Genomic DNA, 13,858 nt, shown 5'->3' on the forward strand with positions numbered 1-13,858 from the left:
TCCAGATGGAGTGACTGGAGAGAGGGATAATCTCAGGTTAAAGAGGTGTGAATTGTCTCAAGCCAGGATAGTTGGTAGGATTTCACAATCCCAGGCCAGATGGTGGGGGGTGAATGTAGTGGGACATGGGCCGGGATTCTCCCCTACCCGGCGGGGCGGGGGGTTCTGGCGTAGTGGAGTGGCGCCAACCACTCCAGCGTCGGGCCCCCCCAAAGGTGTGGAATTCTCCGCATCTTTAGGGGCTAGGCCCGCGCCGGAGTGGTTTCTGCCACGCCAACTGGCGCCAAAACTGGCACCAACGGCCTTTGGCGCTCGGCGTCGGGGCTGGCCGAAAGGCCTTTGCCGGTCCTCGCATGTGCCGGTGGTGACGTCAGCGGCCGCGGTAGGGGTGGTCTCTTCCGCCTCTGCCATGGTGGAGGCCGTGGCGGCGGCGGAAGAAAAAGAGTGCCCCCGTGGCCCTGGCCTGCCCGCCAATCAGTGGATTCCGATCGCGGGCCAGGCCACCGTGGGGGCACCCCCTGGGGTCCGATCGGGTGATTCCCCGACCCTGCGGGGAGTCGGAGAATTCCGCCCATGAATCCAAGGTCCCGGTTGAGGCCGTATTCATGCTTGCGGCACTTGGCTATCAGTTTCTGCTCGGTGTTTCTGCGTTGTCGTGCGTCATGAAGGTCGCCTTGCAGAACGCTTACCTGAAGATCAGAGGCTGAATGCCCTTGACTGCTGAAGTGTTCCCCGACTGGAAGGGAACATTCCTGCCTGCCGATTGTCGCGTGATGTCCATTCAGCCGTTGTCACATGGTCTCGCCTCGGGACATCCTTTCCTGCAACGTATGAGCTAGATAATATTGGCCGAGTCACACGAGTATGTACCGCGTACTTGGTGGGTGGTGTTCTCACGTGTAATGGTGGTATCCATGTCAATGATGTGGCACGTCTTGCAGAGGTTGCCATGGCAGGGTTGTGTGGTGTCGTGATCGCTGTTCTGAAGGCTGAGTAGTTTTCTGCAAACAATGGTTTGTTTGGGGTAACGCGGTTGTTTGAAGGCAAGCAGTATGAGTGTGGGGATGGCCTTGGCAAGATGTTTGTCTTCATCAATGACGTGTTGAAGGCTTCGAAGAAGATGTCGTAGTTTCTTCGCTCTAAGGTAGTAATGGACCACAAAGGGTACTCTGTCGGTTGTGTCCCGAGTTTGTCTTACTGAGGAGGTCAAGGCGCAGATGGGTAGGCTCTACCCTTACCCATCTAAAACTCCACTTCAAACTGTTGGACGCTTCTTTGCTGATGTGAGCGCTGCGAATTGCAATGTAGAGGGAGGATTTGTAGTGATTGAGGAGGATGGCGAGCCTCTTCTGAGCAGAAAAACTGCATTAATTGTGGGGGTGCTGCACATTGGATTGAAAGTGACTTCTGTGAAATGCTATGTGACGTTTCTAGGGCAGTTTGGACCAGTGTTTCAAGGAATTGGGAAGTCACACACCACCAAGTGAGGTTAACCATTGACAAGAAGGCGAAGCCCGTAGCTCAGTCTCTAAGCAGACAGCATTTGGTCAGAGAAGGAAAGGTGAGGCAAAGATCAAGAAACTGATGTTCCAAGGCATGAAGGTTGAAGGACACAACACCATGGGTGATCTGTGCTGTGGCTGTAACTAAGCCAAATGATGACATCAGACTGTGTATTGATATGTGACAGGTGAATGAAGTGTTAATCAGAGAACGTCACCCAATTGCCACTGTGGATGAAGTCTTTCAGAGTTGTTAACAAGGAAAGGTATTTTCAAAATGCCACTTAAAAGTGGGGACACCACCAGATGGAGCTCCGACCTGATTCAACGAATCTGACAACTTTTGCCACTTATTTTGAACAAAAGATTGCATTGCATCAAAGCAACGCCAAAGATTTAGCAAAAAATAATCCATAAGGTTATACAAGGGATCTCAGTGTCACATGAGTGTCCCTTTAAGAAAGGTTTAGTCTCTTATCATGTGACTTGTAGCACATTGGGCTGTGGCTGTGAGGTGAGAGGGCCTTTCGGTTTCAGTTTGACTGTTTTGGACTACAGAAAGGGAAAATAAGTATTTTCTCTGTCTTTCTCTGTTTTCATTTTAAAAGTTGTTCCAGTAAAAAGCACATTGGGTGTGGTTAACTGCCTTGTTAACCTTAAAAACATAGTTGTTTCCCACAAGGAGTTTGAATCCACTGTTTGGAATGGATCAAAATGTCAGGAAAAAGACCAGTCCCATTCAAGTGAGAATACAGAGTGCTGGGCCATGCCCTTGAAAAGGGTTTTGGTTTAATTGGATTTTGTTATTGAATTGGAACAGCTAAGGGGGAATTCATTAAGTGTTATATATAGACTACTGTAGCTGTGTGGTGTCTTTATGTTTGTAATTGATAAAAATTCTTTCTGTGTTTTTATATATATATACATATATATGTCAGCTACATACTTAGAATAAACCTTGTTTGGATTAAAGTGTCTAAGAAGTCTGATGAATCACCCGTTTCAGCGAAGGTTTTTGTGCTCATCCTCTCCAAATTCAGTATCAAGGTTGTAAGGTCAGGTGAACTTCATAATACACTTTGGAGTTTCTAAGCCCTGGCCCATAACACCAGGAATAGCCAATCTGTCAGATGGCATCATTATTCTTGGATCCAATGGAGAGGAACATAATGGGAGGCTGAGATCAGTATTGGTTAGATTGCAGTCAGCAAGACTTGTGGTAAATGCAGACTCATGGGCGACAGAATTAATCCAGCCAAAGACGAGACGGAAGTAACAGCAGAGGCACATGAAACACGAAATCCCAATGAAATGGGATGTTTTCTGGGATTTATGAACTACTGTGCGAGGTATATCCCAAACTTTGCTACCCAGGCTGACCCATTCAGGAAGATGACTGATGTACCATCAATTGGACACGAGACACGATGAAGATCCAAACTGTGGCTTTAATCAGCTAGTTGTTAGCCCGGTGGTCGACTACAGAGAAAGGCCGACCGCCAGGAAACCTGGGTACTTATACCCTGTCTCGGAGGCGGGGTCTACTTGCCTCTCGACCAATTGGTGAGCAGTCACATGACTAGTCCCAGCCAATCAGACGAGAGGCACATGACCAGCCAGAGCCAATGGGGAACCAATGCTCTGCACCAATGACAGTGTTCCCACTCATATCACCACAATAACCACTAAGAATGAACAGTTAAGGGCAGCACGGTGGCCTAGTGGTTAGCACAACCGCCTCACGGCGCTGAGGTCCCAGGTTCAAATCCCGACCCTGGGTCACTGTCTGTGTGGAGTTTGCACATTCTCCCCGTGTCTGCGTGGGTTTCGCCCCCACAACCCATAAATGTGCAGAGTAGGTGGATTGGCCACACTAAATTGCCCCTTAATTGGAAAAAATAATTGGGTAATCTAAATTTAAAAAAAAAAAGAATGAACAGTTCAAATTTGAAGAACAGAAAGCTGCCTTCAAAGCTTTGAAAAGACAGCTTGACAAGCATTCGAATCCTGGGATACTATGATCCAAATGCACCAATGAAAGTCATAGCAGATGTAGTCCTGTAGGATTAGGAGCAGTGCTAGTGCAAAGACACGCAGATGATCTGAAAATCACTTCCTTTGCAAACAGATCTCTGACAAATGTGGAGAGGAGATATTCTCAGGCCGAGAAAGAGCCCCTAGGATTGATGTGGGCATGTGAAAGATTCAATGCATTGAGTTTGAATGAGTGACAGATTAAAAACTATTAGAGATCATTTATTCTCCAAGATTCAAACCATTTGCCAGGATTGAAAGATGGTCTTTGAGACTCCGGCAGTACAAATACGAGAAGGTTCACGTTGATGAAAAGATGAATATTACTGACCCACTGTCACAACTACTGACAGAGAGTCAAACACACAGATCCTCACAAGAGAAGGAAGCTGAATTGTTCATGTGGTGTGTGCTAGTTCAGGCTACACTCAGAGCAATGAAAGCTAGAGAGATCGAAAGAAAGTCAGACAAAGATCCAGAATAGATGAGACAGAGATTCCAATCTGGAAACAGGGAGAATGGCCCATTCAAGGTTTACAAGATGAACTACGCACAATGGGGAAGTGTGTTCTCAGAGGCTGCAGCCTTGTAGTGCCGCAAAAGCTTAGGTCAGGATGACTGGTGACACTTTTTCATGAGTGCCACTTGGGAATGGTTGATACTAAGCAAAACTTACGAACCAAAGTATATTGGCAAGGGATAGAGTAGTTTGTCAAAACATGTCATGAATGTCAACTTGTCAGCAGAGCCAATACACCAGAGCCAGTACACAGCACACTATTAACAACTGGACCATGGGAGAATGTAGCAGTTGACTTTTTCGGCCACTTTCATCAAGAGAGTCCATACTAGTAATGATTGATTACTGCAACCGTTACTATGAGTATGTTGTGATGAAGTCTACAACAGCAGAGAAAGCGGTGTCTGCAGTGACTGAAATATTTGCAAGGAAGGCAGCAAGTGGCAGAATATTTAGCACTGCTGCCTCACAGCGGCGAGGACCGGGTTCGATCCCGGCCCCGGGTCACTGTCCGTGTAGAGTTTACACATTCTTCCCTTGTCTGCCTGGGTCTCATCCCCACAACCCAAAGGTGTGCAGGGTAGGTGAATTGACCATGCTAAATTTCCCCTTAGTTGGAAAAAAATAATTGGGTACGTTAAATTTATTTTAAAAAAAAAGAAATATTTGCAAGGCTTGGTCTACCGGTCATTCTGGATTCAGACAATGGGCTACAATTCATTTCACAGACTTTTGTAGATTAAAGGCAAGTCAGACATTCACCATCATAGAGTGACCCTTAAATGGCCACGGGCAAATGGGGACATGGAACAAAAAAAACAATCCTTAGAAAAGTGGATGAGGATTGCTCAGACTGAGGACAAAGATTGGAAGGAGATGTTGCAATCAATATGTGGTCATGTATCGAGTAAAGTTACATGCTACGCTGGGAAAGTGCTTAGCTGAACCGATGTTGAACGGAATGTACGCACCAAGACTCCAGAGCTGAGGGACATCAGTGTTGATCAGGACATTCAAGATTATGAGAGAAAAAAAAAGGTGGCGTGATTCTCCGACCCCGCGTCAGGTCGGAGAATCAGGGGGGGGGGGTGCAAGTCATTCGGCGCCGCTCCGACGCCGGTCCGCCGACCAGAGAATTGACGTCGGCATGGCGCCGGTCGGGGCCCGCCCCGGCGATTCTCCCCGTGCGATGGGCCGAGTGTCCACCAAGTTAGGCCGGCGCATTCTCATGTGGTCCTACTCGGTGGGACCTCGCCGTTCATGCTGTGGTGCGGTGGCCTGGTGGGGGTGATCCGACTCTGGGGGAGGGCCTCCACGGTGGCCTGGCCCGCGATCGGGGCCTACCAATTGGCGGGGGGGCTTATCCCGGTGGGGGCCTATGTTCCTCCACGCCGGGCCCCTGTAGTTCTCCGCCATTTTGCTTTGGGGCCAATGTGGAGACGGCAACCCAAGTGCATGCGTGAACTTGCGGCAGCCGTAGTGTGCATGCGCGAACTCACGCGCGGACCCGCGGTGCCCGTCCTGATGCCCATATTGGCAGCTGGAGCAGCGTGAGGCTCTCCAGTGCCGTGCTGGCTCCTTGTGCGGCACAGGATCGCTGATCCTTGGGGCCAGATGACGCCGTCGTATTATGCAGACTATGGAAGGGAAGCTACACAGTCTAGTGTGATGCCTGGTGATGACGTACCTCGAAGACGGGACAGTTCAAATAAGATTTTACCCCAAGCCTTACACTATCATTGCCAAGAACTGAAACAGTATAACTGCACTTGCCAGAAAGAGTTTTGTGTATTAGGAATTTTTCATGTGTCAAAAAGTGTCATGGTGACAAACACACAGCAGCAGATAAACAATGTAGGGGCTGGGGCAAAGTTGACATTCATCAGTCCAGACGTTCAAGCCACCGACGTTGATGGCAGACAGACGGGGGGAAACATCAGTTCCAGAGGGGACGACAATGCTTCCTATCCCTGGCACAATGGCCAGCATTCCTGAGACAACAGGCAACCACAACGTGAGAGGAGACCACCAAAGCCATATGAAGATCTTGCATGATTAAGCCACAGAACATGATGTTGCAAATCAGTTTGGAGTAACGATTTCTGATTTAGACCAATGTGATTTTCATGGAATTTACAGTGCAGAAGGAGGCCATTCACCCCCATCGAGTCTGCACCAGCCCTTAGAAAGGGCACCCTAATTAAGCCCACACCTCCACCCTATCCACATAACCTAGTAACCCCACCTAACCTTTTTTGGACACTAAGAGCGATTTAGCATGGCCAATCGTCTAACCTGCACATTTTGGACTGTGGGAGGAAACCGGAGCACCAAGAGGAAACCCACGCAGGTATGGGGAGAGCGTGCAGACTTCGCACAGACAGTGACCCAAGCAGGGATCCTGGAGCTTTGAAGCAACTGTGCTAACTAGAGTGCTACCGCCCATTTGATGGAGATAAACAACACGTGATCGGATGTGAGCCAACATGGCGGATTAAATGATGTGGCACCTGCAGCTAAATCTATGACTTCAAGTATTATTCTTTCAGCCTTGGTTGTGACACTCCCCCCCCCCCCCCCCCCACCACATCCCCGCTCACCACCCCAGCTGATGAGCCTCAAATGCTTGTTGTTTGAGCTCACACATGAAGAATGGCCATTTACTTGGGCAAAATGCCATGAAAGCATATCTCGGCATGGGGTTAGCATCTTCAGGGGAGAAAGACAGTAATTTAGAAGGGAAGAAGAGAGTTCTTTTATTAATACTGAATTCATGAATCCTACATTAATCACACATGTTATTTTCTGTAAGATGAATGCATGATAATGGCTCTTCTGTGATTTATTCAGTAATTCTGTGCTTTGAATATATTTGTAAAGCAAGACATAATAACATGACTATTGAGATCACAATGTCTATCATTTGCATTCCTTTTTGCAAATTAAGGTTCTGATCCTTTTTTATCTAACACTGTGATTCTACCGACATCACAATAGCATCTCCAGTCTAACATAATTTCAGGACTACTTTTAACTCTTATTAAAACTACTTTCAATTAAATGAGAATTGCATAATTATATTCTTCGTAGATATATATTTCCTCTATGTGTTGTACATAGACAAATTACATTGTCAAACCATTTGAACAGCAGCTAATTTATATTAATAGTATGGAACTTCTGGCCTCTTCTAGGCTACCAAGGATACAAATCTATCAGCCAAGCCTTCTTTCTACTGTTGATCATTATCCTGTAATTGACATTAAAGAGTGTATCCCATCCAAAACAAACATTGTCATTCTTCTTCTCAAATCCCGCCAAGGTCTCCATAAGACCATAAGACCATAAGACATAGGAGCGGAAGTAAGGCCATTCGGCCCATCGAGTCCACTCCACCATTCAATCATGGTTGATTTCAACTCTATTTACCCGCTCTCTCCCCATAGCCCTTAATAAGAAGTCTCGCCCCTTCATATCTCTGTAACTTCCTCCATAGAATCCCTTCAGTGCAGAAGGAGACCATTCGGCCCATCGAGTCTGCACCGACCCTTAGAAAGAGGTTTACTGAAGCCCATGCCTCAATCCTATCCCAGTAACCCTACCTAACCATTTGGACACTGAGGGGCAATTTTAGCACAGCCAATCCACCTAACCTGCACATCCTTGGACTGCGGGAGGAAACCGGAGCACCTGGAGGAAACCGACACAGACATGGGGAGGAAGTGCAACCTCCACACAGACAGTCACTCGAGGCCAGAATTGAACACGGGTCCCTGGCGCTGTGTGGCACCAGTGTTAACCACTGTGCCACTGCTGCCAGCTCTAAAACCCTCTCTGATCTCGGAAATCCTTTAATTCTGGCTTCTCGTGCACCCCAATTTTCTTTACTCCACCATTATTGTCTGACCTATGTCCTAAGTTCAGGAATTCACTGCCTAAGTCTCGTAGATTCTCTATGTCTCTCTTGGGTAGCATGGTAGCACAATGGTTAGCACTGTTACTTCACAGCAGCAGGGACACGGGTTTGATTCCTGGCATGGGTCACTGTCTGTGCAGAGTCTGCACGTTCTCCCTGTGTCTTCGTGGGTCTCCTCCGGGCTCTCCGGTTTCATTCCACAAGCCCCAAAAGACATGCTGTTAGATGAATTGGACATTCCGAATTCTCCCTCAGTGTACCAGAATACGTGCCGGAATGTGGCGACTGGGGGATTTTCACAGTAACTTCATTGCAGCGTTAATGTAAGCCTACTTGTGACCCTAATAAAGATTAATATATTATTCTCTTTTAAGATGCACCTTAAAACCTACCTCATTTATCCTAATATCATTTTATGTCAAATTTAATTTGCTAACTATTTTGTGACGCGCCTTGGGATGGTTTGCGACACTAAAGATGCTATAGAAATACAAGTTGGTGTTGTGTGGATGTCAGGTGGTGTTAGGATCAAGCTGAGTGACCATCTACTGCAATATCCTAGGAGCATTTGATACTTATGACAAATTGCCACTTGCATGAGACACTGAAGTCTATATCATAACGGAGCACCTTTGTGAGAAAAAAGGGAAAATATATGTGTAACAAACAGATCTGATGAATGCATCGTAGATCACATTTTGCATTGCAATGTTTAAGTTTTAAAAACTCTCTCTTTTTGGGGGATAGATAATGGGAGACATCAGCGGTGAAGGGAAAGTGGGAAAGAATTCACACAATTTTCTAAATTTTATTTTACAACTATGAATAATTTCTTGTGTGACATTACAATCCACAATTCCAGTAACTCTACTGCTGAAATAACCATCCTGATTTTCTCATACTTGAATCAATATTGTTAATTGCTATGAAGGGACAGATCAATTGCCATACAATGTAACATGTCTAGGTATAATGAAACACCATTTTCTTGACATGTTGGTGCAGTTGGCTTACATCAGGTTCTACTGTAGCACATATTTTCATCGCCAGTAAGGCAAAGATTACAGAATCAATTCGCTCAAATGTTTGGACTGTAGCCCTTGCTGGTATAAAAAGCATGGGTTAAGCCCCTGTACTAGCTGTGATAGTTCTTTGGACCAGCTTTTGCTACTTCCTCCATTATATTGTGGCATCATGGAAAGTCAGCTAAAGATAGAGCCGTGTAGACAGCTATGATTAGTAAACCCCGGGCAACCGAAGATGCTCTTTGAAAGGAGAGAAGGGGCAGCACAGTGGCGCAGTGGTTAGCACTGCCGCCTCATGGCGCCAGGGGACCCAGATTCAATTCCGGCCCCGGGTCACTGACTGTGTGGAGTTTGCACATTCTCCACGGGTCTACATGGACCTCACCCCCACAACCCAAAAAGATGTGCAGGATAGGTGGATTGGCCGCGCTAAATTGCCTCTTAATTGGAAAAAGGAATTGGGTACTCTATAGAGTCATAGATGTTTACAGCATGGAAACAGGCCCTTCAGCCCAGCTGGTTCATGCGCCCAGTTTCTATCACTAAGCTAGTCCCACTTGCCTGCATTTGGCCCTTATCCCTCTATACCCACCCAGCCCATGTAACTGTCTGACAGCTTTTTAAAGGACAAAATTGTACCCTCCTCTACCACTGCCTCTGGCAGCTCATTCCAGATGCTCACCACCCTCTGTGTGAAGAAATTTCCCTTCTGGTCTCTTTTGTATCTCTCCCCTCTCACCTTAAACCTATGCTCTCTAGTTCTAGACTCCTCTACCTTTGGGAAAAGAGGTCAACTATCTACCTTATCTATGCTCCTCATTATTTTATAGACCTCTATAAGATCACCCCTATGCCTCCTACGCTCCAGGGAAAAATATATTTTTAAAAATGAAAGGAGAGAGAAGCAAAGATTTGAACTCAAGGATGAATCTCCTAATCAGTCCTTTCCCTGTGTAATTCTCTGACCGGTATTTGGAGTTGGGTGGGAAAAAAGGGGGTTTTCTCTATTTTTCTACTTCAGCCTTTTGGGAGTCAAAGAAAATCACTGGAATCTAGTTTTGCAATTAAATGAAAGGAAAATGTGTGTACGGTGAGTGTTTCATCAGCGCCAGCATCACACACAGCGAATTATAAAGATCTTATCAGTGGGCCGGGTAAGCTGATTTGAAAGTATATTTATGAAGTGTGGTTGAGTCACCATATGCTGAACAAAAAATGTTTTATTGCAGAATCATGCAGCGGAGTATCTGAATACAATCAATAAGCAAGTTTTGACCCTTCCTGCGGTGGAATACAGAAATATGCCAGCTGACCACATTTCAGCAGCGTAAGTAATGCCAGTCACACTATTAATCCTAACCTGACTCCTTCTCATTATTTAGTAATTTAAAGGCAATGTTACAACTTATTGAAAGTACTCCCTTTATTTTATTGTGAAGAAATGAACAGGTAAAAGTCTGGGAGTGCTTCGCGGTTTAAGCAGCATCTGTTAGTTGGTCAACAGCCTTTCATCAGAACTGGAGAGGGGCAGAAAGGTTTTTAGTTAAGATTTCCAGCATTTGCAGTATTTTTGTGTTTTAGTCGGTAAAATACTGGCCTGACATAACCTATGGAGAGGCATATAAGGTTGAGTCTCCCTACCTGATAGACTGCTTTGTGGCATCAAAAGATTAGAGCATCTCGTTGCATCCAGGAGAGACACTGTTGGAACTAACAGGAGCCAGGATATATGGACTGACTTGAGAACTGAACAACTGTTTTTCTCTATAAAATGGCACAGTACTTTGAATGAAGAATTTACTACTCCCTCTGGACTCAAATTGCTCCACAAATTAGATATTATTTGTCGTTGAATTTATATTCTGATAAGTCATCGACCCAAAACATTAATTCTACATTTCTCTTTCCACAGATATTTCTCAACTTGCTGAGTGTTTCCAGCATTTGCCTGTTTTCTTTCAAATTTCCAACATCTGCAGTATTATATTTTTTGTTGGTTGAAACTGTTGGGGGCAGTTAATGTGGGTATTGTCTTGAAATATAATGATGTCGAGGAGGTGGGAGTTTGCGATTATAGTTAAATAAATATGGTTAAATGTCTCAATGGGTTAGCTTGGAGGAAAATCTCAGGGTGACAATGTTCGAAATGCAGGTCCCTTTAAGATCAAACCAGAGCAAGCTTCAAAGTCATTTGAGAGTTGTTGATGCTAATTGAAGCCTGTACGGAAGAGCTGGGTTTTTCCCTGGTGGGGATTGCTTCTGTACTGGGAGAAGATCCAGAAGGGAAGAGTCGAAACCGGTGTTTGTACTGAACTATAATATAACAATAAAACTGTTGTAAATTACAGAATGTCTTCTCCTGTCCTATTCGGCAAATTGACATTCCCCTGTGAAACACAAAGGAGAGGGTCTGAGTGGTGAGGGTGTGATATCCAGGGGTTTGTTGGCTCCAAGATGAGCAAATATATGCCATGGGTTACCTGATTTCCGTAATGGTCATTGCTGCCTATGTGGCCCTAAGGGAATGACAATCAAATTTAACCATAGGTGTCCCATCCACCCCAGTGTTTGAATAGCCAATTAATATGAACACAAGGACTTTTTTAAAAATCTTTTATTATTGTCAAAAGTAGGCTTACATTAACCCTGCAATGATGTTACTGTAAAAATCACCTCGTCGCCACATTCCGGCGCCTGTTCGGGTGCACTGAGGGAGAATTCTGAATGCCCAATTCATCTAACAGCTCGTCTTTCAGGGCTTGTGGGAGGAAACTGGGGCACCCGGAGGAAACCCACGCAGACACGGGGAGAACGTGCAGACTCCGCACAGACAGTGACCCAAGCTGGGAATTGAACCTGGGACCCTGGTGCTGTGAAGCCACAGTGCTAACCACTGTGCTGCCCCTGGGAGCAGGAGTAGGCAATTCAGCTCCTCGAGCCTTCTCCACCTTCACCCGATCATGGCTGATCTCATCTCAGCCTCATCACAGCCTTCCTGCCCACTTCCCATAACCTTTCATCCCGCTACTAATTAAAAATCTATCTATCTCCTCCTCAAATTTGTTTAACGTTCGGGTGTCCAGTGCACTCTGAAGTAGAGAATTCCACAGATTCACAACCCTTTGAGTGAAGTAATTCCTCTTTATTTCTGTTTGAAATCTCCCACCCTTTACTTAAAACTATGGTCTCTTGTTCTAGAATGTCAAACAAGGGAAAACTGCTCTACGTCTACCCTGTCAATCCTCTTTAGCATCTTATAAACCACAATTAAATCTCCTCTCATTCTTCCAAACTCCAGGGCGTATAGGCCTGAACTGCTCAATTTCTCTTCATAACCCTTCATCCCTGGAATCAATCTAGCGAACCTTTTTTAAACCGCCTCTGATGTATTTACATCCTTCCTCCAGTAAGGGGACCAAAACTGTGCTCAGTGCTCCAGATGCAGTCTCACCAAGGCCCTATACAGTTGCAATATCAGTTCACTATTTTTATACGCTATTCCATTATCAATGAATGCCAACATTTAATTTGCCTTCCTTATTACCTGCTGGACCGACATACTAACTTTCTGCAATTCATGCACGAGTACCAAAATGGAGAACCTCACACTTGTTCATGTTAAATTTTGGCCCACTCAGCTCAGCTATCCATATCCATTTGTAAATTTCTTATTTCCTCATTGCAATTTGCTTTCCCACCTATTTTACTGTCATCTACAAATTCGGCTACAATACATTCTGGCCGGATTCTCTGACCCGGCGTTGGGTCGGAGAATCCCCGGGGGGACGTGAGAATCGCGCCCCGACAGCGGCTTCCCCATTCTCTGCCGGCAATTCTCGGGTGCTTGCGAGACTCCCGGCGCGGATGTCGGGGGCCGTTGACAGCCCCCCCCCCGGCGATTCTCCAGGCCCCGATGGGCCGAGTGGCCGCGTGTTTGGCCGGCTTGAGTTACTCACATCCCAAACGGCGGGACCTGGAAGGTGAGTCTGCGGGGGCCATCCTGGACGGTGGGTGGGGGGATCTGACCCCAGGGGGGGTCCCCACGGTGGCCGAGCCCGCGATCATTCCAGACATGCGTGGAATCACGCCGGCCGTTCCGCGCATGCCCAAACTCGAGCGGACTGTTCCGCGCCGGCTGGAGCTGCGGGGACCACTCTGGCACCAACCTAGCCCACTAGGAAGGGGAGCATTCTCCATTAGCGGGGACCGTTGATGCCGGAGTAGTTGGCACCGCTTTTCACGCTGGCGTGGGGAAATAGCCCCATTATTGGAGAATCCCGCTCTCTATCTCTGCATCCACATTATTAATAGAGATTGTAACTAGTTGGGGACCGAGGACTGAACCCTGTGGCACAGCACTAGTTACAGCTTGCCAACCAAAAAAAACATTTATACCCACTCTCTGCTTTCTGCTGGTTAGCCAATCCTCTAGACAAGCTAATATATTACCCCCAATCCAGTGGGATCTTACCCTGTGTATTAACCTTTTGTGCGGCACCTTATCAAGTGCCTTCTGGAAGTCCAGATACAATACATCTATAGTACCCCCATTATCCACTTTGCTTGTTACAATTTTGAAGAACTCTAGCACATTAGTCAAACATAATATACCCTCCATAAAACCATGCTGACTCTGCTGGATTGTGTTTTGACTTTCAAAATGTCCCGTACTACTGCCTTAATAATGGATTGCAACGATTTCCCAATGACAGATGTTAAACTAACTGGTCTATAATTTCCTACTTTCTGCCTTTTGAACAGAGTTGTTACATTAGCCTTTTTTCCAATCCACTGGAACCTTTCCAGAATCCAGTGAATTTTGGAACATTATAATCAATGCCTCCCCTATCGCTGCTGCCAC

The 13,858-nt window shown here is 46.1% G+C and overlaps 1 protein-coding gene across 5 annotated transcripts in view; it reads left to right on the forward strand.

The window, feature by feature from the left end:
- The window catches only part of iqch (IQ motif containing H), a 250,122-nt gene that overhangs the window by 19,018 nt on the left and 217,246 nt on the right, over window positions 1-13,858 (forward strand). For all 5 annotated transcript variants that reach the window (XM_038813308.1, XM_038813305.1, XM_038813307.1 and 2 more), the window contains one exon: window positions 10,227-10,324. In XM_038813308.1, the coding sequence (XP_038669236.1) occupies window positions 10,227-10,324 (98 nt within the window). Of the gene's footprint in view, window positions 1-10,226; window positions 10,325-13,858 lie in introns of those variants that run through there.

Source organism: Scyliorhinus canicula, chromosome 12 (assembly GCF_902713615.1).
Source record: "Scyliorhinus canicula chromosome 12, sScyCan1.1, whole genome shotgun sequence".
NCBI classification, from domain to species: domain Eukaryota; kingdom Metazoa; phylum Chordata; class Chondrichthyes; order Carcharhiniformes; family Scyliorhinidae; genus Scyliorhinus; species Scyliorhinus canicula.